Raw genomic sequence first — 26,155 nt, 5'->3', positions numbered from 1 at the left:
GTCCTGTGTTCAGGCTGGGGCGAGGCTGGTGGTGGGGCACGGGCCATCCCCTCGCAGGGCTGAGCCCCAAGCAGACTCTGTGGGGAGCCCAACGGGAGCCATTTTGTAGGGCGGGTGGGCCGCCTGCCTGCGGACGGCCAGGCTTGGCGCTCTTGGTGAGGCCTCGTCCTCCTGCACTTGGTCTTTGGTATCTCCCGCCCTCAGCGCAGCCATGGAGGTCTTGTGGGGCCGAGCTTGGGAGTGGGGCTACGTCCCCTTCCCGCAGAGCAGCCATTTCCAGAGGGGCTGCAGCCCTCCGCTAGTGCCCGCTTCCCCCTCAGTGCAGCCAAGCCCTCCAGCCCATGCTTCCCGAGGCAGGAGGGAGCGAGCCCAGAGCCGGCTTTGCATGGCCGCCCCTCTGAAGAAAGGAAGCCATCTTGGGAAGAGGCAGGAGCACGGCGGCAAGGCCGAGCACCGGCCCTGCAGCCGCTCTCTGCACGTGTGCCAGCGTGTGCCGGACAGGGGTCCCGGGCTGCGGGTGGTGGTGGGGATTGCTGTGGGGGCCTTTTTATTTTATTTTTGCCCGTCGCTAAGCTCCGCGCTGCCGGGGCCTGGCATTTCTCATGCATGTGGCAGGAGCTGTTGACAAACACCTGTTTCCCGCCCCCCTCCCTAGGAATGCCCTGGGGGCCCCACGGGGGCTGTGATGTGATGGCGGGGGGCAGCAGGGACGCCCCCTCCCAGGGGAGCCCTCCCCCAGGGCTTTCCTGCCCCGGCGGCAGCTGTGGGATTTGGGCCTCCCTGTTCCTCTCCGAGGTGTGGCCGTCACGCAGGGCTGCCGAAACCTGTCCCTGTCCCGGGGAGGGGACACTGGCCCCCCCCACCCCCTCCCCGACCAGTCCTGCTTGTCCCTTGGGTGCTCAGCCGCCTGCCCGGCGAGGGCTGGGGCTTGGGAGGGACCCCGCGAGGCGAGCAGGGAAGGGGGGGATGCTCGGCGGGCGCGCACGCACACGCGGCGTGCGATCCAAGGCCTTTTTTTATTAATGAGAAAAATGTGCAGGGCTTGAACGATCGCCAGGAACAGATTTATTCTAGTTCCCCAGAAATTAAACTGAAATGAAGGAGCGAGTCAGCCCGGCCCGGCACCCCCTCCTGACTCTGTGCTTGTTTTAACTCTGGAAGAATCTGACTTTGGGGGTGGGGGAGGCGGGGAAGGGGGGGGGGATATTTGGGTTTAAGCAGTTCCAGATGGGCTCGGTGCTCGAGGAGAGCCGAGGAAGCGAGCGGAGAGCAGCGCGGAGATTTGGGTAACTGCCCCAGGCAGGAGAGAGGAGGGAGATCTTGGCAGAAACTCCTGCTCCGCACTGCTGGGATGGGATGGAGCTTGGCAGCCGAGCCGCCCCGTCTGTGGGGCGAACCTTTGGATGTGCAGCGAGTAACCTTTTTTGGGGAGGGGGTGGTTTGGAGTTTTTTTTGGGTTTTGTTGGTTTTGGGGGGTTTTTTAAATATCATTACTCCTTCCCTGGGCTTTTTCCAAAAGTACAACCTGGAAAAAAAATGGAGCTGGAGGGGTGGAGAGGGGCCTTTTGGATCTCAGCCTGCCGCAGACAGTTGCCCTGCAGAGGCAGGCCTGAAGCACCGATCGTGTTCCCTTCCTTCCTCCGCGGGCTTTGGGGCTCTCCGTCCACCTGTGCCGGCCCGGCCCGACTTGGCTTGTTAGCTCCATGGGGACATCTGCCCCATGAAGCCATGGCCACAGGGCAGTGGGGCTGTGGAAGGAGGTGGCAGGAGTGTCCCCATCAGAGCAGGACCTGAAAACAAAGGCAGCGTGGCAGGCCGATTTTCTGCCTACATCTTGGTCGATGGCATTCACAGCGCGAACAGGTCTGGCATCTCCCGATCGGATGAGTTATTTCCGATCGGATGAGTTATTTCTGTGGCAGCGGAGGGCGGCTGCATGGCCATTCCTGCTGGGGACGGCAACCTATAAATCTCTCTTGCCTGCTGGCCGTAGAGTTCCTGCCTGCCCGGCGTGGCTGGTCACGTTGTCCCCATGGCGGGGAGCTGCAGCGGGCAGCCCCTTCCCCTGGGCCAGACAAGGACGTGCCCATCCCAAGCGGTTTTTTAAGGCCGGCAGGGTGTCTGGCAGCAGACAGGGCAGAGAGGCTGTCCGTGGGGTCTCTCCATTCCCCTTGCCCGCAGCCTGGCAGAGCAAAAGCGGCTATTCCCCCTGGGCGAGCTGAAGCAGCGAGCACCAGGGCGCATCCACCACGTGGGCAGGGATGGCAGCTCTTTCCCGGCCGAGCTGACCCTGGCATGGCATACAGGGCTCTGACATCCGAAATCCCCGCGGTATTAATAGAACAGTAATTGCAGTGCAGTGCTGGACTCGGGCAGCTGGCTCGCATCCTCTCCCGGCGTCAGTACGGCCTTTCTGCGGGACTGGGGCCTGGCAGCAGGACCTGGCAGGGCTCAGAGAGCGGGCTGCACGTGTCCTTGGCGTGCAACTGCAGGGCAGGAGCCTGCCATCCTGCAAAAGCCCTGGGCTCCGAGTACCGTGCTTTGGAGGGAGGGCGTAACATGTGTGCTGGTGGGTGCTGGAGCCTGGCTTGGCATGGCCCCGCTCGCAAAATGGCAGAAATGTGCCCTCCCCGGCTCGACCTGGTGCGTGACTGGGAGGAAACGAACACCCGTCCCTCCCCGCATCGCAGGCGCTGCCACTTGATCTGCTTTTCGCAGAGCTGGCACCTGTCCTCTCTCACATGCTTCAGTCTGTCTCGCGGCCATCAGGAAACAGCTCCTGGCGAGGAGCACGCGGCCGGAAAACCCTCTTCAGCCAGTTAGCGACCGGCGGGTGGGCGACGGGGCAGGGCTGGAGGGAGGGAGTGCTCCTGTCCCCTTCCATCCTGTGTGCCTGGCAGCTCACGGTCATCTGGGAGCTGGATCTGGCCCATCCAGAAGGTGCAGGGCATTGGGGTCGGATGGGGGGACTGTGAGGGAGATGCAGCCGGCTGATGGCTCGTGGCCATGGGGCCATCTGCCCACATGAGGTTGTTATACCCCGGTGCAGGTGTGGGATTGGGAAATGGAGGATGCATCCTTGGCGCATCCCAGCAATTGGTGTCTTGGGCTCTGCTGCCAGCTTACCGTGGTGCCGGCAGGGCCGGGACCGGCAATGGTGCCGGGACCGGTGGTACTACCCATCCTCGGCCAGGCTCTCCGGGGCTGGGACTGCCTGCCCTTGTGCGTGCGTGTGTGGTGTGTACAAAGGGGCCTTAATCTCAGTTGGGGCCTCTGGGCCCTGCCATAATGCAGAAATAATGAGTCTATTATTAAGTGCCCACAGTACTTCTTCACTCTGGTGGCTTGCCTCCAGCAGCAGGCAGAACCTGCCCCGCTTGAAGTGGATGTGTCATCATTTGCCTCAGCAAATCCGATCCCCTTTGATGATGGGCCAAACGCCCTTGGCATGAAGGGCCACAGCTGTGATACAGGCCCCATTTTTTTAATTTTTTTTTTTTTTTCCCCTTCTCTCTTCCCTTTGTTCCCAGTTCGTTGGCAAGTCGTCGGCTCGCCCCGGACCTGGGGCAAGTGCGCGTTGGCGGGCACAGGCGGTCTGAGCCCCCGCGTCCCCCTGGAGAGAGACGGGATGGGGGGCCGGCTCCCATGGCAGCCCCGCGTCTCCCCCCTCGGCGCTGGGGAGCAGCAGGCGCCCTGCTCGGCGTGAGGATGGGTTCCCAGCGTGGGCGGTGATAGGGAGCGCTCCAGCCCTTCCCTTGGGCTGTACCGCACCGCCTGGCCTGCCCGGCCCAACAGCCGGCGAGGGTGGGACCCCGCACAGCCCCCCGGCCTTGCACCGGACGCTTGGGCGGCCGGGCTTGCAGGAGGGGTCCCCGGGAGAGACGGGATTCCCGGGAGAGGACGAGGACGCGTGGGCTGTGCAGCGTGCCAGCAGTGCTGCCAGCCCTGTCCCTGCAGAGGGAGCTGGCAGACAGCGTCTGCCGGCACCTTCGCCAGGCTCCTGAACCCCGTTCCTGGCACCTCCGCCGTGGGTACCCCCGGCCCACCCTGGGTGCTGCCAGCCCTGCGGGCGCCCTGCCTGCTGCCTCCCTCCCTGGCTGCAGTCTTCCTCGCTGCTCTCCTGGCTCTTGGCTGCATCAGCGAGAGCCTCCCCTCCCCGCAGTGCAGCTCAGGCACGAGGGGCTGCCAAGTGCCTGAAACCTCCCAGCACGACAGCTCCGAAGCTGCCGACTGCGGGGTGCCCCGTCCGCGGAGCACGTGCTCTGCCTTGGGCTGAGCAGGACGGGAGTGCTTTCCCCGTGCAGGCAGCACATGCGAGTCTCCTGGCTCCAGAGCGGCGCCGTCCCCTGCCCAGGAGGAAGATGGCCACAGGGTTTAGCTGGGGTCAGGGTGGGAAGGACCCTCCCGGAGGAGGAGGGATCCGGGTGGGTGACATGCTCCGGGAAAATGTGTCGCAGGGTCTCCCAGACCTGACGCGCGCGCAGGGCGCACTGTGTGGCTCCGCTTTTGTGTACGGGAAACGCTCGTCAGCGGGAAAAGTGCAACCTCAGGTTCTCTCCCACAGGCAGCTCTTTGTTCCCAGATAAAGGACCTTACACCAAAGGCCCTTTGTGCCGCTGCTCAGAACGGTGCTGGGATTAATTGTACCGATAGGTGCTTGAATGGGGAGCGCATAAGGCTGCTCGCTCCTGCCATAATGTCTTCAAAACCAAGGAGGAAATTAAAATATGCAGGGAGATGCCCCTTTTGGTGGCATTTTGACTAGCAGGCAGTCACCAAGATTGAGTGCATCCCTAAACAAGCTACCTTTCCTTCCAGAGGAGCACAGCACGGTGGCAAGGGGGAGAGGCATCCGGTACCACTGTGAGCAGCTGCCGCAGTGGAAGCCAAGCCATGTCCTGGGGCAAATAGCCCAGCCGTCGTCGATGCTGTCTACAGGAGCCTGGCGTGGGGTGAGTGGCCCGTATGGCCGGGCCAGGCCACTCGCCCCACGCTGAGCTCCTGCAGACATGGTGCCGTGGTGTGCATAGCTCCCGGAGAGCATGGGCACGTTGCAGAACAGGTTCCTCTGTTTGCGGCAAGGCTGTGTGGGCGTCTTTACTAACTTTCCTCCCTTGCCTTCTTCCAGGATGCTCTGGACTTGCGCGAGCTGCCGCCTTCTCGTCGGGGCAAGGAGCTGGCGTCCTACCTTGCCAGCGCATCCTGATAAAAGCTGGCAGTCCCCATGTTCAAAGGCGAGAGCGTTCAAATCAGAGCCGGTTGGTGGAGACGATTGAGTCTTCCCCAGCGGCTTCATCTTGAAAGAATTTTGATTCCCCCCCCACACCCCCCCCTCTTTCTGGCTCAGCCATCACTGCCGCGCGCGTCTGCCGCTCAGCAGCGCGAGACGGGCTCTCTGGGCCTCTTAGGGGGGGAGTTCAAACGTTTTCGCTGGCCTCAGACCATGCACACCACATTCCTGAGCCCCTGCGCGGGAGGAAGAGGTCCCCGGCTCCAGATGGGTCCTCGCCAGAGCTTCAAACACGCAGCGAACTGCTGGGGACTCTGCGGAGGTGACGGGAGGGCTGCTGGCAGGGAACCCCTATTCTTTGCAGCTTGGGGTGCGCCTAGGAGGAGATTTTTGCAGGGCAAGGAGGAGGCAGCTGGAGTGATGCTCGCAGTCCCATCTGAGGAGTGAGGCTCTTTCCCTGCCTGGGATCCCACTCTGCTATGGAAATGCTTCTTTTATGGGGGGTTGACCACAGCCTGCTGTACTCGCTGAGGCTCCTGCTGCGTTCTTTGCCTTTGCCCAGCTGAAGGTAAGGAGAGGACAACTCCCCAGTGCTGCAGACAGTGATAAAGCAAGCCTTAGGGTGACTTCCCCAAGCTGGTGAAATTGGGAGCCAATTTCCCGTTGACTAATGGGACCAGGCTCTCGCTGTGGTGCGCGGGATTGAGGTGGCTTTGACTCACTGCTTGGCCAGCCCTGACATTGTTCACGTCCCTCCAAAGCACCTGCAAACCTGAACTGGGCTGGGAAACCGCTGGTGCGGCCTCTGAGCCCACCTCTGGCACCATGTGCCGGAGGGAAACAGCAGCCGGCTGCTCCCAAACCACTGAAGCCCAGTGCTTGCCCATCTTCCCAGTTCCAGACACTACCACATGCCCTTTCATGGGGGGGGGGGGGGGGGGGGCAGGCAGTGCTTAGCGTGTCCTGGTGTTTGCTGGAGAAAGGACAACAGGACACAGGTTTGGTGCCAGGCCATCGCGAGATCTCTGCGGCAGCTTTAAGGGCAGAGAGTGGTTTCTGCGGCTCCGCTGCGGCCGGCTTGGCTCAGCATGCCGCTGCCGGCCCCAGGACCACGCAGTGCAGCAGCCTGCAGGGCTGTCCACCCACGACCTTCACAGTGGCAGGCTGCGAGGGGCTGGCAAGCTCCACTGACCCGCCTGGCCCTGCTTGCTCCCGCAGCTGCAGGAAACCCCCGTTGCCCTCCATGCTCGGCCCGTTTCCTTTAGCTGAGTTGCTCAGTGATTTTATTTTTATTATTTCCCCTCCCCGCTCTTTCTGTGTGGTTTACGTGGCTCTCGCGCCAGCAGCCGGCTTGGCTCTGTCAGGTTTTTTTTCCCCTCCTCTGCTGGTCAGATGGCAGATGCTGCCAAATTAGGATGCGGGCAGCGAGCCTCCTGTCCGAGCTGTGTCTCTCCGCTGGCCCAGCACTCGTGGGGAAGGGTGCTGCCAGAGGGGACGGCTGCCCACGTACCCTGTCCTGGGGCCGGGCCAACATGGCAAGGGCTGCCTGCACGGGGCCTGCTGGCATGCAGGGCAGTTCCTGCACACCCTGGGCAGGTTTGGGGAGCAAAGATCTCCTCCCGCCCCAAGAGCAGGGATGCCCGCGCGGTCAGGTCTGGCCCGGCTCTGCCGCGGCTGGCCACGGTATCCTTGTGCCGCCCTGCTCGCTGGCACGCCCTGCCACCCAGATCCCCATCTCCCCGGCCTGACTCACCACCACGGCCGCTCATCCGCGGCCGCTCATCCGCACAGGCCCCAGCCCTGAGCACGCAGGGTACCCCTTCCCTGCTCCTCCCACCAGGTCCAGCCCTGCGGCAGAAACACCCACCCAGCTGCCTGTGCCAGGAGCGGGGCCCTTCGCTGGCCAGACCCACGCGGGGTCTCCGCACCGGGACTTGGCAGCCTGGCGCGCTGTCAGTGCCGAGCACGCGCTTGGCTCCGCTCCGCCGCCAGCGCGGCGTGCCTGGGCCCTCGCGCGGCACCGCTGTGCCCTTATTAGGGCAGCCGGCGTATGGGCCCCGTCCCTTGGAGAGGTATGAGCTGCCCTGCTCCGCAACCTGCTCCCCCGTGGCCATGGCACCAGCTGCCTTCCCTGGGACCCATCCTGGTGCAGAGGTCTGGGGAGCACGGCAGCGTCTCGAGGCGGTCTCGTGGCTGCACGGAGCCACGCTTGGGCCCCTGCCGGCAGTCAGTAGCTGATGCTGTGGGAAAGGGGAGGGGAGAGGAGAGAGATGGCGGTTTGCTGCATCCCTTGGGCAGGCAGTGCCCTGGGACCGGGCAGAGGCTGCCCCATGGGTGCTCAGCCCTGTCCTGTGCATCCTGTGCCCTGGCCCTCCTGGTGTCCTCATCACGAGTTCCCCTGCGTTACCTGCTTGGCGGATGGCTCCTTCCTTCTCTCTCTTTGTTTTTGCCGCATGCCCCTAGTTTGTGTTTTTGAGAAACAGCAAATAACCACTGCCCAATAACCACCTCTGCGCAAACAAGAGCCGGTGTCAGTTTGTCCTTCCTGTTGTAGATGCTGTCTCCCTGACCCTCTCCCAGCCGGGGAGCTGGCACCATGAGGGGTTTTCCTCACTTTGTCCCCAGTGTTGTGTCCACTGCCAGTGCCACCAGCCCATGATGGGACTGTGTTTGTGTTTGCTCCACATGAACAGCCTGGGCGAGAGGCAGGCTCGCTGGCCAGGCTGGGATCCTGGCAAACAGCGAGGCGGGTCAGAGAGCCCGCGTGTCCCAGATGTGCTTGTTTATCTGTGCCGCAGTGGCACTCGCAGCCTGTGCTCCTGGCCCGTCCGTGGGTGCTGGCGAGCTGCTGGCAGGTCTCCCCAGGGTGGGATGCGGGAGGAAGGTGTTTACCTCCAGCCAGGCTTCATCCGAAACCCTGCGATGCGTGAACATTTCCTTCCTCCTCCGCACTTCCTCTGTGGCTGGGTCAGCCTGTGGTTTTCCTGGAGTGGAAGGAAAGGAGTTGAAACTGCCTCTTGCTTCTGGGGCTTAGCCGTGGTGCCTGGCACGGCCAAGCTGCCCTGGCATGTCCTGTGCCCCAGCCATCAAGAGCGAGCGGCTCCCAGCCCACTGCCAGCTCTGGAGGCTGGAGAGCCATGGCTCCCTGCGTCTCAGGGCTGGGTGGGCTGAGGGACAGACTGATGGACAGCCCTCTGGGAGCTGTGCAGGGTCTGGGATGGGGTCATGCCTGCAGCTGCGGAGGGGGATGCCCTCAGCAGGGCGGCGTTTTGGAGCTGGGCCTGGGCCTGGCTCGGGGCAGGCACTGGAGCCCCTCCGAGCACACTGGGGTCTGTGGGGGACTGTTGCCCAGTTCTGGCGTTTGCGCCCCCTTGCCCCAAAACCCCCTGGGCCGGAGAAGGGCCAGAAGACCCCAGGGATGCCTGCTGCCCTCCAAAGAGCCTACGGGGCCATCCCTGGAGCAGGGGTTGCAGAGCCAGCAGCCCACAGAGGGGCCATTGGCACCGGCCCTGGAGCACATCATCATTCTCCGTCCTTGCGTTTCGCTCCCGGTTTTTGCGTGTGGTGCTTGCGCGGAGCCGTGCGGCTCTGCCCGGGATTAGCGACAGCTGCCTGCAATTGCAGCTCTTCCCAGACAAGCGTCTCGCTCCCCCAAGGCTGGGGCTGGGGCTGTTTGGGGAATGCTGCTGGGGTGGTTTGTCTTGTAGTCTGCTCCAGGAATGTTGGCCAGACGGTCAAATTCTTCTCCCCTCTTGTAAAATGAGTGATGTGGGGCGTCTCTGGGAGAGCAGCCTGCCAGTCCCTCCTCCTCTGGATAAACCTGCCTGGCCCGCACCGCCCTGTCATGGGAACGGGCCCTTTCAACCCCAGCCACAGTAAATACGCGCCCTGCCAAAGCAGAGGGGGAGGGCACGGATGGGGGGGGCCGGTCTCCCTCCTCTGGCAGCCCCCTGCAACTGGGCGGGAGGCACGGCCGGCCACGCTGGCGGCTGGGGGTGGCAGTCCGTCCCCGTCCCCCCCTCGCCACCTGGTCGGCTCCTTGTCCTGCTGCTTTCCCGCTCCAGCACGGCTCTCCGGGGACGCCTCGCTCTTCCTGTTCTCCTGACGGGAGAAGAGAAATCTGGAGTCTGTCTGCGCCGCTCCCCCCTCCTCCCACCACGTCTCACCCCCCAAGTTGCTGTTTTCCGCAGAAATGTCAGGCTCGGCTCTCCTCTCCCCCACTCCTCCTGTTTTTTTTCCCTCTAATCTTGGCCTTCGTCTCCAATTACTTACTTCTCTCCTCTCTTTCTCTCCAGAGACCCTGATGGACACGAAGTGGGTGACCTCTGAGTTGGCATGGACAACTCATCCAGAGACGGGGGTAAGTCTGGAGCCAGCCCCGGTCCCGACCTCCAAAGGGCATGGCTGGCCCCAGCCCCACGGGAATCGGGCTGCTCGCCAGCGCCTTCACGGAGCTGGCTGCATCTTCCCCCTTCCCTCCCGTGCTTATCCTCTCGCCTCGCAAAACCGTCTCCTCCTGATTCTGTGCCGGCGGAGCGGGAGTGCTGTGGTCCCTGGCCCAGGTTGCTCTTAGTCACCTTGAAGACCAGGAGGGTTGGGACGGGTGGAGGTGCAGCTGCTTCTCTTCCCTTTTGACTGTTGCCTGGCCCCCCTCGCCCCGTGCCGTTCGTGATGTGTCCATGGCACTGATCGCCCCTGCTGGGGATCTAACCCGCTTCCCTTTCAATCACAGTGGGAAGAAGTCAGCGGTTATGATGAGGCCATGAACCCCATCCGCACGTACCAGGTGTGCAACGTGCGGGAGGCCAACCAGAACAACTGGCTTCGCACCAAGTTCATCCAGCGCCAGGACGTCCAGCGCGTCTACGTGGAGTTGAAGTTCACTGTGCGGGACTGCAACAGCATCCCCAACATCCCCGGCTCCTGCAAAGAGACCTTCAACCTCTTCTATTACGAGTCGGATACAGATTCTGCCTCTGCAAACAGCCCTTTCTGGATGGAGAACCCCTATATCAAAGTGGATACAATTGCCCCGGATGAGAGCTTCTCCAAGCTGGAGTCCGGCCGTGTGAACACCAAGGTGCGCAGCTTTGGCCCTCTCTCCAAGAATGGCTTTTACCTGGCCTTCCAGGACCTGGGAGCCTGTATGTCCCTCATCTCCGTCCGGGCTTTCTACAAGAAATGCTCCAACACCATTGCTGGCTTTGCTATCTTCCCGGAGACTTTAACGGGGGCCGAGCCCACTTCTCTGGTCATCGCGCCAGGCACCTGCATCCCCAACGCAGTGGAGGTGTCTGTACCCCTGAAGCTGTACTGCAACGGTGACGGCGAGTGGATGGTACCTGTGGGAGCGTGTACCTGTGCCGCTGGATACGAGCCCACCATGAAGGATACCCAGTGCCAAGGTATGCGCGTGGCAGTGGCAGAGTGACCGTGGCTTGTGTCCCCGAGGACGCATTGGTGCAGAGGAGGTGGTTTTGCGTTGAGCTCAGTCTGTTTTCAGAGGCTTGGGAGCTGGGCAGGCTGCCTGAGGAGGGAGCAGGGTGGTATTTCAGCAGACTAGTCTGCTATTTGACTCAGCACCTAGAAGCCTTAAAGCCTTCGTGGTCAGGACTAGCACGGTGTCTGCTGTGACACGCTGGTTAGGATCCGCCGGTGCTATCCTCTGCGGGATACAGCTCCTTGCAGGGGTACAACCGTGGCTCAAGGCATGGTCCTTAGCAGGGATTGGGCACGTTTAAGGCCCTGAGCATTACCAAAACCTCCCTCTCACCCCTGCTGCCATGTCCAGCGTCTTCCCTTTCTCACTCCTGTGGCTCGTGGCTGGGGCAACCATGATTTTATGCTGCTTGTGCGGAGGCACTCGGAAACCCCAGTGGTGAGCAGGGCCCTGCTGCACTGGCTGCGGGAGAAGCCATGCGGATGCATGCTCCCACTGCCAGCACTGAGGGCTTGCAGCGGGGAGGGTGGGGAGCGGCATGAAGGCAGGGGAGACAAAGTTCCCTGTTCCCGCTCGGAGGGAAGGGAAGAGCATCCTGCACATGGAGATACTGGGGATGGAGAGCCACCCTGAGCAGCAGGGTAGCCCTGTGCAGGTCCTGCAGCTGCCGTGCCCTCCCGTGACAGCTTTGGTGTTGCTGTTTCACCCCAGGTTGGGTGTATTCATAAGGAAAAATCTGCCCAGATGGATGTTGCTCTCCCGTGGGCCAATTTTGTCTTTGGGAGCTACCTCTGGCACGCAGGACCCTGCCCTGGGGTGGCTGGGGTTTAGGGCAGCAAGGTCACCGCTCCCCTTCACTGGAGGCATTGCTCAGGGAGCAGGACGCCAGCTGGGCCCCCAGCGCTGGATGCCTCGTGCTCGCCGATGACGGGATGTTTGGCTCTGGCCCTTTGCTCTTGGCAGAGGCGATTTGGGACGGCCCGTGACGTGGGGCTCGGGCCAGGCCAGCCTCTCCGCTGGCTTTGGGAGCAGTTTAGCTGTTGGCCATACCGCTGCGGCTGGTCGGGGAGAGCTCAGCCTCCACAGGGCCACGGCCCTGCTGGGGAGCCTCCAGCACCATCAGTGCCAGCACAGTCCTGACTTCAGTGCCCTGGCCCTCTGCATCAGTCTGGCTCCTCCTGGGGCAGATGGACACCGGTGCCAGGCATCCATCACTGGGTGAAGAGCCCACACTTGAAAGTGTGCGCTGGTGTCCCCGCTCCTGGGGAGCTGGTTTCCTTCTTCCTTGGGCTGGGAGATACCAGACTGTACAGGGTATTTGCTCCTTCCCAACAGGGAGTGGGGTTTGGGCACAAGGTGACACAGCGTCTGGGCTGTGCTGAGCCGGGGCATCTCAAGGAAGGACCAAGGGCTCCTCAGGGCATCGCTGCAGCCCGAGGCAAGGTCCCCTCTCCGCATCCCCCGAGCCAGGCAGACACGCATGTGGCGGCTCTCTCAGCGCCTTTGATTTCCCCCCGCAAGCCCCAGCTTCTTCCTCAGCGTGCAGGGAAGCCACACTGAGCCGCGGGCACGTCTCCATCCGGCAGCCTGCTCTCTCACTGGGTAGAAGCGGCGGTGTCCTCACGTTTCTCTGGGAAAGTTGTGCTGTGCTTGTAGGATCAGATTTTCCGCCATATGATCGTGTGTTTTAAGTGGAAACAGCTGAAGAAGGGCTGGGAGAAGCTGGAGCCACAGCTCCCTTTTCTGCTCTCGGCTGGATGTTCCCTTACCCCATTTTGGCAGCCCAGTACCGCCGAGAAGGCTCTCGGCCCCCGCGGCGCGGGGAGAGGTGCGGATGCGGCCCCGCAGAGCTGGCGTTTTGGCAATCCTGCCCCAGGGAGCCGCTGAGGCTTCACCGCATGGGTGAGGAGTGCTCTGGAGTGCCAGATGGCATTTTAATAAATAACAATACCCAGTTACTGCTTAGATGGGATAAGCCCTGTTGTAAGTCTCCCCCTTTCCCCAGACTTTCAGTGGCCTTTGAAGATCTCCTCCTCCTCTTTATCTCCATCCAGAGCCAGGATTAGACCTCGCATTCAGACCTGTTACAATGCAGCTTGTATCCTGGTCCCTCGGGAGCCGAGGGCTCATCCCGCCCGGCTGAAGGCAGTTTCTTTGGCATGCTTTGTAATGCGATACGCCAGGCTGGTATCTGGCGCTCTAGTCCTGAGTTGCCACAGCATTGATTTGGCATCTCATTCTCAGCCTCATTATCTTTATTTAATTAGCACACGGCCCTTCTGGGGGTTGTGCCACTTCCCACACGCTCCCCGCCACGCAGATCTGCAGAGGCAGCTCTTGCAGGATGAAGAGGGAGAGGAGGGGGATGAAGGCTCCCACATGCCTCCACAGGCAGGGGTGCGCTGCCTTCGCCCCCTCGCACGCTGAGCCCTGCGTCCCCTGGGGTTCAGCCTTTCCCCCAGCCCTGGCCCTTCTTTTGGTTTACAAGCACCCGAAACGTTCGGGGGATTCGGTGTCAAAGCCTTCCTCACGTTGCGCAGGCAGGCGGTGGGAGTTTTCTTCGAGTAGTACGGGGCTCCTGGCAAAGAGCAGCCCGGTGCATGGCACCTCCCCAGAAATGCTCCTGGGCACGTGCTCCCTGCACCGGATTCACCGGGGTTTGCACCGCTCGTGTTGCTGGCTTCACCCAAAGACGGAAAGGTTTGGGGTCCGGCTGGCCTCTGTACCAGGGCTAGCAGTGAGCCCCCTCCTCACGTGGCCCTCGGTGCCCACGGTGGGGTCCTGAGGGGCGCCACAATGTCCCCAGAGCCTATGCCCTGCTCAGGAAGGGGACTGAGGCTGTGTGGTGCAGTCGATGGACACCAAAACTATAAAAAGCACCCAGGCAGACGGTGTGCAGCATGATGCTGTGCTCTCCTTGGACCCATTTCTCAGTTTTTTTGATGTCCCTTTTCTGATGGCACCAGGCGCTGTATTTTTGGGCACAGTCAGTAGGTGACAGCAGGTCAAGCTGGGGCCAAAATCTGAATTTCTGTGAAAATAAATTTCCCTTGCAATCAGTGACTAATGGAAACATCACCTCGAATTAAAAAAAAAAAAAAAAAAGAAAAAATGCCAAGCAAGCATTGCACTTGCCAACTGTTTGCAGCTTTGCATTGCAACACGGGCTTGCTGCATGAAACCCAGGAAGTGAAACTGCCTGCTATTAATTGCCTGGGCTTCCAGATCAAAGGCAGCTCAGCAGCGCAGGCAGGGGAGAGCTGCCGGTTTACAGCCAGGCAGCTCCACAATGGGTTACTTGTAACACGGTCGAGGAAATCTGCCCCTGCCGTCCTGCCTGTGACCCACTGTGGCTCAAGAGGCAGCTTTGCTTATTGAAAAATTTTTTTTTTCCTTTAAAAAAAAAAAAAAAATTTGGTTTCCCGCCTGTTCTTTGGATGCCACTGTTCAAATCCCTGAGGGCTCTTTCTCTTCTCTCCCCTTCAAATTTACTCCATTCACTTTTGGACTGTGCTAGTGTGAAATATTTCCACCCAAAGGGTAATTTAAAAAAAAAAAAAAAATCAAGTGCCTTTTAAGAGAGACTTAAAAAGAGAGTTACCGCCTCAGCTGTAGCCAGGCTGTTGCTTCCACAGCTCTAATCCATCTGCAGCCGCTTACGAAAGCGGGAAGGGAGCGAGCCGTGCAGGTTCATAAAGCACAGATCGTCCCAGGCAAACTCGATTGCTGCCTTTAGAGAAATTACAGGGTTGCTGGACAAAGGGATGTGATCGGTTTAATTTATCTAGGCTCAAGCGAGGCGTTCTGCTTCAGTCCTACAGGGAGAGAAATAGCTGGAAGGATGCTGCCCGGGCTGGAATAGCGTTGTGTGCATGGGAAAGCAGTCGAGACCTGAAACAGGGTAGTTCGGGGCTGGTGTTTCCCAATGTGCTGTGGGCTATCCCTTCCTCCTTCCCTCCGTTTCCCAAGGGAGGGGACCCCAAAGTTTTGGGATGTACACAGGGTTCGTTGCTGCTTGCCCGCATCCCATGCAGTAATGGAGGCTGCCTGCGGGATGAGTCACTGCTCGCTGCTGCTGCCAGGAGGGTTTTATTTCGGTGTTTTTTTCGGCTCCCTCCCTTGGACTTCATTCACCAGGGTGGGGACTGTGTTTGGGAAGAGTGCCCTCCTCTTCCCCCAGCCCTGTGCTGCAGCTCTGCGAGGCAGGATCAGGCCCCGGAGGTGGGCGACTGATGAAAATCCCAGAGGGGCTGCCAGAAGCAGCCGGATGGCTGGCAGTGGCTGCCGTGCCATGCCGTGCCGGGTGTGCGATGCCCTGTAGTGGGTGCAGGGGCAGTTTTGCAGCAGCCCCGGGGCTGCGTTACTGCCCTTCTCCCTCCTGCACCCCACATAAATCCCCTCTGCAGCTGATCCCCGCTGTCAGGCCAGGCTGCGTCTCTCTCCCATCAAACCAGCGGCTCCTCTTCAGACTGGGGAGCTCCGCTTCGGTTCCCTGACCTGTTATCCTGTGGCTGTCAGTGACTGTCATGTTCTCCCCAGAGGTGACCGCAGCCTGGCACCAGGAGATGTGATCTGTGTGCAGAGGTTCAGGGTTGTTATTTTATTTGAGGACGCTTCAGCAGGAAAAGTGCTTATGCAAACCTCTCGGTGGGGAGCAGGGAGCCTGGCTCCCCGGCTCCGGCTGGATGGAGTCACGTTCCCGCTCTGGAGCTCCCAGGCTCGTTCCCCAGCGTGCCGGCCAAGACAGTGGTTGTTGTACAGGCAGTTTCTTGCAGAGAAGAGATGACACAGCGGCTTATCCACCGGGGACCTGGGATCAACTTTCAGCTTGGTTACAGCCTTCAAATGTGGCGGCTGAGAGCTGTCACGCTGCCACCGAGGTCTTTATGCCGTGATTTATTAAGCGGAGTTGGAAACTTAAACACTGGAGTGCATCTGGGCCTCGGTCCCTCTCCTGCTCTTCCTCTGCTTAACAACAGGGCTGGGATGTGCCTCGTCCCCCTCCTGCCAGGGTGGCATAAGGGTGCGAAGAAATTACCTTTATCCCTTTTGCCTGCACTGGGCACTCCTGCAGGATGGCAGGCAGCTGCCCAAGGACAGCACTGCCCATCCCTTCCTCCCGTGTCCGGGAGCACGGGAGGTCACTGTCCCCTCTGTGCCCGTAACCCACCAGGCACCGGCGGGTGCTGAGCATGCAGGAGGCCAGAGGCTATCATCATCCCTCCTGCGTCCTTTGCAGAGCACCTTGCTGTCCCTGGCTGCCGTGTCACACTTGGACTGTTGGCTTCTCAAAGCTCTGGTTGCTCCAGCTTCACTCTCTCCCCAACAAGCCTGTTATTTCAGGGGGTTTTGTCCCTGATGGATCTGGGCTCCTGTCCATAACCGAAGCATGTTTGGCAGCTTTCTGAGCCCAGAGCGTTCCTGTCCAAGAGGTTTCAGTCATCTCATTCCTCAGCAATCTGGTTCCTTATGTGTGAATCTGCATCCACCCAGTTTGAACCGCCCGGGACTCTGGCTGGGGTGGGTCTGCCTTTGCTGAGGCTGCTCCACTACCTCTGGGCATCTGCTCTGCTGTCCACGTCTTTGCGTTTCATGGTGGCGAGGGTGGCCTGGGCTGGGGGTACGGGAGCCCTGGACTTGCTCACTGCAGGGACGGTCTTCATCTCTTGCAGAGGAGCAGGTCTGCGCACTCCTTTGCCCTTCAGCCTGTGCAGTTGGGATGGGCTAAGCTTTAATTTCCAAAGGGAAGGCCCAGAGGCTGGGTGAACTTGGGTCAAGGAGCTGGAGCGAGTCCAGCCATGTGGTCAGTCCTGTTTTGACCAAAGAAGAGTCTCCTTGCCCGAAGGCTCGTGCCCTGGGAGTGGGAAGCAGCTCCTGCCACCCATCCGGGCAGGGGTGCTGGAGAGCACACAGTCCACAGGTCCCCTCCTCAGCAGTGGGGTGCCTCCCCCCCGATGGGGCTGCTCACGCATCCCCTTGCCCGGCAACACTGCGATAGAGTGGGGCTTCTCCCCTGGGGCTGCTGCTGCTCGGTGCCTGGGAAAACTGGGGTGCCAGGACAGCACCCCAGAGCTGTGTGCGGGTCCCCGCGGGGCCGGCCAGGCAGCGTGTGACTCAGCAGCACTCCATGCCCCACGCATGGGGCTGCAACCAGCCGGAAAACTTCCACGGAGGGTGTCACGAGATGCCTCATAGCAGGAAACTTCACTTGCTACAGCCTGGTGAAGCACTGGGAAACCTCCTCCTGTTTACGGGGTGATGTGTGACAGGCGTGGGAGGTGGGACAGAGCTGCCGGGAGGGTTACGTGCCCTCGGGAGATGCCCTAACCCCGTCAAGGCGGTGAGGATGTGTCCCCCTCCAGGGCCGTCGGTGCTGATGCGGCCCCGGCCGTGGCAAACAGGGTGATGCCAAAGCAGAGCCGGCACCAGCAGGTCTCTCAACGCTTTGGCCAGCTGTGAATGCAGAGCATGAGACCCTCTTCCTTGGGGCAGCACTGTGATAAATCAGGCTATTTCAAGGTGTGGGTCAGGTTTCCAAGGCTACTCTGCCCCTTGGCTCGAGTGCCATTAATCCTTTCACGTGCCCTGTGTTACAACTAAACACCCCGTGGTGCCAGCCGGGGCAGATCCCAGGACTTGTGGCTCCTTGAAGGACCCTGATCGGAAGCGGGGGTGGGGGTAGGGGGCGGCAGCGATGCTGAAGCAGCTCTTTAGCCAAGGACCTGCAGGAATGTTTTAATCTCGCTCAGCGCTCCACTTGAGCCAGCCTCAGCCTCGGGTGGTGCCACCGCCCCGGGGGCTGAGAAGTGGCTGAAGAGCCCCAGGCGGAAGGTTTGGGGCTAAGTGGCTGCATTTCGGGTGGCGGAGGCCTCTCGCACGGGCTGCTTATTCCAGCCTTATTTCCCTGGAGAACGGATCGCTGACCCTATGGAGGGTGCTGGACCTGAAAACCAGCTGGGGAAGAGTGTGGCAAAGCCCTTGGAAAGTGCAGTGAAGAAACAAAACTGGGGATGTGCTCTCCTGGCTGGACCTGCCGTGACCCCCATACTGCTGGTGGCGACCAGCTCTTCCCATCTCCAACTGCCCCAGGTCTGCTGCCGGAGCAGAGCTGTGCCTGCACTGGTGGGTGCCCCTGCCCTGTGCCAGCAGCCCGTTCTTGCCTGCCCTGCCCGGCCAGGGCCACCGCATCCGTGGGCACGGCTGACGGCGGTGGAAAGGCTTGTAGGTGGCCTTTAGTCCTCAAGCCACTGATCAGAGATTTGGCAGGGCAACGAGGACGGGTCTTCCCGGCCTTCGGGGGAATGGTGGATGTTTTCTGGGTGCACCTTATAACTCAGGTCTGTTTTCCCTTCCTCCAGCATGTGGCCCAGGAACCTTCAAGTCTAAGCAGGGGGAAGGTCCTTGCTCTCCCTGCCCTCCCAACAGCCGGACCACCTCGGGAGCAGCAACAGTCTGCACGTGTCGAAATGGCTTTTTCCGGGCAGACACGGACCCCGCAGACAGCGCCTGCACCAGTGAGTCCTGCCCTGGGCGAGGAGGGGAGGCAAGGGGAGCTGTGGAGGTGGCGGGGGTCCGCGTCTGGGGCAGGGGGAGTGTGCTGTGCCCATGCCAGAGGTGAGCCAGGCATGGGGGCGCGCCATCCCTGACCCCCACATTCCCTCCGCAGGCGTCCCCTCTGCCCCTCGCAGCGTCATCTCCAACGTGAACGAGACATCACTGGTGCTGGAGTGGAGCGAGCCGCAGGACACGGGTGGGCGGGATGACCTGCTCTACAACGTCATCTGCAAGAAGTGCAGTGTGGAACGGCGCCTGTGCACCCGCTGCGACGACAACGTGGAGTTCGTGCCACGCCAGCTTGGCCTAACCGAGCGTCGCATCTACATCAGCAACCTGATGGCCCACACCCAGTACACCTTCGAAATCCAGGCCGTGAACGGCATCTCCAACAAGAGCCCCTACCCTCCCCATTTCGCCTCTGTCAACATAACCACCAACCAGGCAGGTCAGTGGAACTGCCGGAGAGCAGGGGCTGACTCTCCGCTGCAGAGCGGAGCAGGGATTTCTTGCTATGACAGCCTTGGAGGCTGCAGTCCTTTGTGCTGCTGTGTTACTGGCTCTCCATGCCTGCATCTAATCCCCTGGGTAAATTCTCCTCTCCGTTTAACGCATGTCCCTGGAGGACATGAGATCAGAACGCATGCAAGTGGAGAAGGGCAGGGTTGGCAGATGCTCCAAAGAGCTGTGGATCTCCTAGACCTACCCCAGAGATGTTGTGCCTGCTGCGAAGGGAGGAGGAAGGAAATGAGATTTCTCCCCTGTGGGCCTGTGAAGGCTCAGCACCAGCTCAGACCTTCACAGCCAGCCGAGCGCTCTGCCGTTCCCTCCTTCCTGCCGCTCTGGCCCAGCTCCAGCGTGCTGGTAATCTCCAGCCGCCGCACTCTGATCTGATTTCACGGGTCTTGTCGGTGGGGTGGAGCGCAGAGCTCCTGGCAAGTGGAGGAGGGGAAGGAGCCCTGGTTTGGGCTGGCAGGGCCCTTTCCTGGACCAGATTGCAGCTAGGCATGGGGTGAAGCATTGCCTCGGTGCTATTTCTGAGGCTCTCCTTGGTCTCTTATCACCTTGGCTGCAAGATGCTGAGACCGCACCTCCCTACAGAGACTTGTGGGAGGCCAGTCTCAGAGCTTTTCCATGCTTTTCCACCGAGGTTATCCAAGCAGGTCCCAGGCAGACAGTCCCCTACACTGATGTGGGATGGTGGAGGGGGAGCCTGGCACAGATGGCTCATTCCTCCCCTGCCCTCTTTCCTAGCCCCATCTGCCGTGCCTACGATGCACCTACACAGCAGCACCGGGAACAGCATGACGCTGTCGTGGACTCCTCCAGAGAGACCCAATGGCATCATTCTTGACTATGAGATCAAGTACTCGGAGAAGGTAAAGCAGGAGGCAGAGCAGCTTTTTCTCTCCTCCAGCCTTTCTGGCTGGCCATCAGCACTGTGGCAAAGGGGGTCCCTGTAGAGATAGTGCCTGGGGGATGTGGGAGCCAGCAAAGGGGGGATTGCTTCACAGAGGTGACACCCACATGTCTCCCCTACAGCAAGGCCAGAGCGATGGCATCGCTAACACAGTCACCAGCCAGAAGAACTCAGTGCGGCTGGACGGGCTGAAGGCTAATGCACGGTACATGGTGCAGGTCCGGGCACGCACGGTGGCTGGATATGGCCGCTACAGCCTCCCCACAGAGTTTCAGACAACTGCAGAGGACGGTAGGTACCAGGGCTGGGCTGCCTCTGTCCCCCAGCCCTCCTGTGCATGCTCCTTTCCCAGCTTGACTTCGATGTCTGCCTCCCCCTCTGTTAGGCTCCACCAGCAAGACTTTCCAGGAGCTGCCTCTGATAGTGGGTTCAGCCACTGCAGGGCTGCTGTTCGTCATTGTTGTGGTGATCATCGCTATCGTCTGCTTCAGGTACTGGCTTTGCAGGGAAGGGGGGTTCAGAGCTGGGTTTGGGGGTTGCTTGTGTCTGCCCCAGAGTTTCCCCCCTTGCCTGTAGGCAGAGCTCTGGCAGCTCCAGTCTGAGAGCAAAGGACTGGACCTGCCACACATGGGTACCAGAGCGTGGGTCCTGTGGGAGGACTGTGCATCTCTGCTTCCCCAGCACCAGCTGGGGCTCTGCCCAGGCTCCTGCCATCCTCTCTCAGCACAACTAGGCCATCTTCTCCCATTGCACCTTGGGTGGAGGGATGGCTCTGCTCGCAGGCTGCCGGAGGGGAAGCTCTCTGGCATAGGCTGTCTGTGCTGGGATTTGGAAGCTGGCAGTCAATGTCTTTGCCCCATCAGGAAAGGGATGGTTACTGAACACCTCCTCTCGTCTCCTTTGGGCAGGAAGCAACGCAACAGCACAGACCCTGAGTACACGGAGAAGCTGCAGCAATACGGTGAGTGTGAGAGCCCAACAAATGGGCTCTGCCTGCCCTCTCCCAATTCCAGCCCCATGCACAAGCCCTCGCTAGCCAGGGACCAGGAGGGATGGGTTGACAGCTGGCCAAGCTGTCTCGGCATCTGTCACCCATGTGGCATCCCTCCTGGTGATTCCTCTGCCATTGCAGTCACCCCTGGGATGAAGGTCTACATTGACCCCTTCACCTACGAGGACCCCAATGAAGCCGTCCGGGAATTCGCCAAAGAGATTGACATCTCCTGTGTCAAAATCGAGGAGGTCATTGGAGCAGGCAAGTCCTGGGGCTAGGCACAGCAGCAGCTGAGACCGCCAGCCCTTACCCTGCCGCATGGCTCACCATGCCTCCCCCTTCTCCCCTTCCCCAATGCAGGGGAGTTCGGCGAGGTGTGCCGTGGGCGCCTGAAGCTGCCTGGCCGCCGCGAGATCTTCGTGGCCATTAAGACGCTGAAGGTGGGCTACACGGAGCGGCAGCGGCGGGACTTCCTGAGTGAGGCCAGCATCATGGGCCAGTTTGACCACCCCAACATCATCCACCTGGAGGGTGTGGTGACCAAGAGCCGCCCCGTCATGATCATCACAGAGTTCATGGAGAACTGCGCGCTTGACTCCTTCCTCCGGGTGAGCATCTGTCCCCTCCTGCCCTGGGCTGGGGGCTGCAGCACATGGGGGACAGCAGCTCCAAGCCCTCCTTCTCCATCTCTCTGCATTGTTGTGCTGGCATCCCCAGGGCTAAGCTCCGCATAGACATCATGGGGTGGGGGGAAGTGGGGTGGCTCTAGGGTGGAGGAAGGTGGTGGTAGCACATTGGGATCCTTCCCCAGTCTGTTCGGGGTGTTGCAAACCCCTCTGATCTCTACTCTTGCAGCTGAACGATGGGCAGTTCACGGTCATCCAACTGGTGGGAATGCTGCGAGGCATCGCCGCTGGCATGAAGTACCTTTCAGAGATGAACTACGTGCACCGGGATCTGGCTGCCCGCAACATCCTGGTCAACAGTAATTTGGTCTGCAAAGTGTCTGACTTTGGGCTCTCTCGCTTTCTGGAGGACGACCCAGCCGACCCCACCTACACCAGCTCCCTGGTATGGGACACTCGTGGTGGATCCACCGATTTGGGAGTCGGGGGAGACACCTCAGGTATGTGCTAAATAATAGAGCTGTGTATCCGTGCAGGGGGGCAAGATCCCGATCAGATGGACAGCTCCTGAGGCCATTGCCTACCGCAAATTCACTTCAGCCAGTGACGTGTGGAGCTACGGCATCGTCATGTGGGAAGTCATGTCCTACGGGGAGCGACCCTACTGGGACATGTCCAACCAGGACGTAAGTGCTCCCTGGGGAGCGGGGAGCTATGGATTGCCCCAGGGGCGAGCCCGGGTGGCTCACAGCCTGCCTCCGCATGTCTCTCCACAGGTGATCAATGCAGTGGAGCAGGATTACCGCCTGCCACCCCCCATGGACTGCCCCACGGCGCTGCACCAGCTGATGCTGGACTGCTGGGTGCGGGACCGCAACCTGCGGCCCAAGTTTGCACAGATTGTCAACACGCTGGACAAGCTCATCCGCAACGCTGCCAGCCTGAAAGTCATCGCCAGCGTCCAGTCTGGGTCAGTGGCATCCCCGCTTCCAGTCAGGACTTCCCCAAAGGGAAGGGAATGCTGGGGTGGTTAGGACTGGAGATGTGAGAGGGCAGGGATAAGAAATCTCCCCCGCTTCCAATTACATCTCTCTGTCCCCTGCTCCCTGTGATCTGTGGTTCTCTTGTGTTTTAGCATCTCCCAGCCACTCCTGGACCGCACCGTCCCAGATTACACCACCTTCACCACCGTGGGAGACTGGCTGGACGCCATCAAAATGGGACGGTACAAGGAGAACTTTGTCAATGCCGGCTTTGCCTCCTTCGACCTGGTGGCGCAGATGACTGCGGAGTAAGTACCTGCTTGTGGAGGAGAGAGAAAGCTGGGGCTGGAGCTGCTCTACACTGTCCCTTGTCCCTTGCCTCTCCGGCAGCCGCCACCTCCTGCCTGAGCATGTGGAGGGCTGAGTTGTGCATGGGGTTTTCCCAAGGGAGTTGAAGTCTGGGATTCAGCGTGCAGTCCCCTGTGGTGGTAGAGGGACACTGAAGCTTGGCAGAGGGCTGTAATGAAGGTGGATGGGTCCCTCGGCCACAGCTGGATGGGGCACGGCCACGTGCTGGTATTGGTGCTGGCATGGGGGCTGAGTCTTCACCTTCTCCTTGCAGAGACCTGCTGAGGATAGGGGTGACGCTAGCAGGGCACCAGAAGAAGATCCTGAGCAGCATTCAGGACATGAGGCTGCAGATGAACCAGACACTCCCGGTGCAGGTTTGACCGCAGGGGACTCTGCATTGGAACGGACCGAGGGAACCTGCCAACCAGGTTCAGTTTGCGGTGCAGCCCGGCTTCCCGTTTCCCCCTTCACACGGCGCTCCTCTGCCTCGGACGGTCGCCTGGAACGGGATGGGACGGGCTGCCCTTCCCTGGATCAGAGGCACTCGTGCCGAGAGGGAGCCCAGCTTTTCGTCCCGTGTCCTGGAGCGGCGAGGCAGCAACGCATCTTCATATTGAAGATGGATTATGGGACAGAGATGGCACATCCCGCTTCCCGCCCTGTCTCGGTGCTCATCGGTTTGAAGAGTTGTTCTGCTTCTTGGATTTCTTTTCACCCCCTTTTCCTCCCGTGTCCTCACTTCCCTCCCCTCCCCGAGGCCACAGACTGTTGACCCGTCCGCTGAGTCCGTCGGATACGTCCGAAGCCTTCCCTAACTCTGGTCCCCACCTGGAAGCAGCCGGGGGAGGCCGAGCCAGCGACAGGGCCGGGGCCATCGGCCCCAGACAATCACTCCTCTCCTCTAGCCCTGGCGGCCCCTCCGCCCGAGGGTCTGCACTGGAACGTGTCCGAAGGGAAGGCTTCGCTCCCTTTCTTGGCTTTGCACGCCAGAACCCAAACCCCATGAGATTTACTATGCAGGGAGTTAGGCAAAAAAAAGAAAAAAAAAAAAAAAAGAAAGAAAAAAAAGAGATATATTAAAAAAAAAATAATAAGAGGGAGCAGAAAGGGGAGGGAGGGGGACCAGGCGCCCAGCTCCGCATCTCTTACCCTCTTGGTTCTCCTGGCCGGCTCTGGACTGCAGAGCGAGGCCATCAGCACGTTTGCACAGGGACCCTCCGCCCCCGGACCGACGGCAGCCGCGCTCCCTCCTCGAGGGGCTGGGAGAGCGGGGCTGGGGCGGGGGCTGCGCCGGGGGCCGAGGCCCGGTCTCCCCCAGCCTCCTCTTTTATGCAGAAGGATCGGGTGCCGCCGGCGCGGCCGCCCCGCTCCTGACACACGCTGTGATTGCTGCCAAAAGACTCACTCACCTTTCCCTGAGGATTCACTGCAGCCCGGTTCCTCCAAGCCGAGGGAGAGACTCCCAGCGTGCCTGAGTGTGCGTGAGTGTGTGCATGCGTGCGTGGGTGTGTGCTGGCCGGCAGGACTGTGTGAGGCAATGGGCAGAATAAAGGCAATAAGAATTTTACTGGAGTTTCCTTTGCTCGATCGCGCTCTCACTGGCTGGGCCCGGCTGCCTGCAGCTTCGCTGCCCATCGGGGTCCTCCTCCTCCTGGCCGGCCCCAGGCTGGCTCTGTGCCCCTTTCTGCTCCCCTCATCTCTTGCTGTTGTGTATTCGGGTGGTCCCGCAGGGTCCCCCTCGGCACCAGCGCTGCTGCAGGGTCGGGCCAGGCAGCAATGCCGTACCCAGCCTGCAGCGCCTGGGGACCCGGCATGCTCCCCTGTGGGGCACGTAGGGTGGAGGTTGAGAGTCCCAGGGCAGAGCCAGCCGTGAAACTCCCATCTAATGCATTCAGAGATGCTCATCATTGGTTTTTTCCCCATCCCCTCCTCAAGTCAGGCTGGAACTGTGAGAACCAAACCCAGTGTGCAAAAACTGAGCAGGGAGCAGCCGTGCTCGCTCGCTGTCCCAGCGCCGGAGGGTCCCCTCAGCCCCGGGGCTTCTCCTCGGAGCGCCGGTGGTCCTCCTCTGCTCTCCCCAGGCACAGTCTGGCCCCGGGCAGGAGTGTTGCAACAGCCGCCGGCATCCCTGCATCACCGGCCTTGCTCCTCTCTGTGAAATAGCAACTGCTGAGCCAGGTGGGTGCATGCCGAGGCAGCCAGCTCCGCTGCAGGCAGCAAGGTAACCCCCCCGGGGGCTGCTGTCCCTGGGAGAGCGGGGCCGGGGGGGTCCCCATGCCCTCAGCCCAGGGGGATTGCACCCTGATAGCTGAGTGGGACCCCCGGGTGCTCATGCTGGGGGTCCTAACAAGGTCCTTATGCACCCTTGGCAGTAGTACGCCTCGCTGGCTCACTTACAGGGGTGCTTTGCTGGCGGTGCAGAGGGGCGAGCGGGTGCTCCCTGAAATGAGGGAGTGCACCCCTGCGCTCCCCCACTGCGCTCGGCCCTGCTCCCCCCCCCTGCCCCGGGTTAGCTGAGCAGGTGCTATTTTTCCCCTTTCCTTGAAACTCACCTGCCCTTGGGTTTCTCATTAACCCCGTCCTCCTCCCCAAGGAACAGTAAACAAGGCCGAGAGGGTGGCTGGCAGCAGGTCCTGTGCCAGGGAACGGGCTCCCCGCATCCCACCGTCCCTTCTCCACTTGATGTATCAGGGATGCTGGCTGCTGGGGACACCAGTTTCGCTGGGGTTTCCCAGTCCTGCCCAGCCTGGCTTGCTCCCCACCTTGGCTGCTCCCTGGCCTCCACCACGGTGGGACCCCAAATGGCAGCGCTGGGCAGACCTCCCCCCTCTCCCAGGTCAGGCGAAGCAACCTGGCATTGGGAAGCTTTTAAGAGCAGGTGGCCAAATAGATGTGAGAGCTCATTTGGGGCTTGCTAGCCCCCTCAGCCCCCCTGGCTGGAAGCTCCGTGGGGCTCAGGGGCTGGCCCTGCCACCCTTGCTCCCCCAGCCCCGGTGCTGCAAAGGTCCTGCTGCTGCAAGGTTTGGGGTCCCACCGGTCCCAGTGCATCCCAGGCTTCCTCACCCCAACCATCCAGCCTGGCCTGCCTTTGCTACTCATTTTAAACAGCAAACCCACAACAAACCCCTTCTCCCAGCCTTCTCTGTGCCCACCCTGCTCCCATGGGGCAGGTCGCAGCATCCCTGCAGTCAGCCCCGGGGTCTTCCTCAAGCCTCAGCCCCCCACGCTGCCCAGTTTGCACCCAGGGTTTGCACCAGCGGCTCTTCACGTGCTGTACCTGCCACCTCTCTTTTCATACAGATACATGGGGGAAAGCTGTGTTCAATGGTGAAAGAAAAGCAACAGTGAAAAACAGCAGCAAGGGAAATTAATGCGAGCGTGCGTTTGTAAAAATATTTTTTAACGGAAAGACTTTTTTTCAATTAAATTATTTAAGGAATTTTATGGAGGTCTGCGGTGCCTGCGTGGTTCTTGGGGTGCTCTGGGTGGCAGGGAGCCCTGCGTTGGGTGGATGGGGGTGTGTTTGGGCACTTGTGTGAGTAAAAGCAGGTCCGTGG

General features: G+C 60.8%; 1 protein-coding gene across 2 annotated transcripts in view; it reads left to right on the top strand.

The window, feature by feature from the left end:
- Positions 1-23,623, top strand: part of EPHB3 (EPH receptor B3) — a 28,106-nt gene extending 4,483 nt beyond the window's left edge. Inside the window, exons 2-16 of one of the 2 annotated variants that reach the window (XM_049803067.1) lie at positions 9,526-9,590; positions 9,963-10,635; positions 18,029-18,184; positions 18,337-18,672; positions 19,479-19,603; positions 19,767-19,935; positions 20,030-20,135; positions 20,553-20,605; positions 20,777-20,899; positions 20,999-21,246; positions 21,494-21,709; positions 21,801-21,950; positions 22,041-22,234; positions 22,400-22,555; positions 22,870-23,623. In XM_049803067.1, coding sequence (XP_049659024.1) covers positions 9,526-9,590; positions 9,963-10,635; positions 18,029-18,184; positions 18,337-18,672; positions 19,479-19,603; positions 19,767-19,935; positions 20,030-20,135; positions 20,553-20,605; positions 20,777-20,899; positions 20,999-21,246; positions 21,494-21,709; positions 21,801-21,950; positions 22,041-22,234; positions 22,400-22,555; positions 22,870-22,978 — 2,879 coding nt within the window. In that variant the 3' untranslated portion in view covers positions 22,979-23,623. Of the gene's footprint in view, positions 1-9,525; positions 9,591-9,962; positions 10,636-18,028; positions 18,185-18,336; positions 18,673-19,478; positions 19,604-19,766; positions 19,936-20,029; positions 20,136-20,507; positions 20,606-20,776; positions 20,900-20,998; positions 21,247-21,493; positions 21,710-21,800; positions 21,951-22,040; positions 22,235-22,399; positions 22,556-22,869 lie in introns of both variants that reach the window. The other variant, XM_049803066.1, reaches the window with a different exon arrangement.
- The last annotated feature ends 2,532 nt before the right edge of the window (positions 23,624-26,155 follow it).

This window comes from Accipiter gentilis, chromosome 6, assembly GCF_929443795.1.
Source record: "Accipiter gentilis chromosome 6, bAccGen1.1, whole genome shotgun sequence".
NCBI lineage: Eukaryota > Metazoa > Chordata > Aves > Accipitriformes > Accipitridae > Astur > Astur gentilis.
The sequence above is the reverse complement of the archived record's forward strand: the minus strand, read 5'-3'. Positions and strand labels throughout refer to the sequence as shown.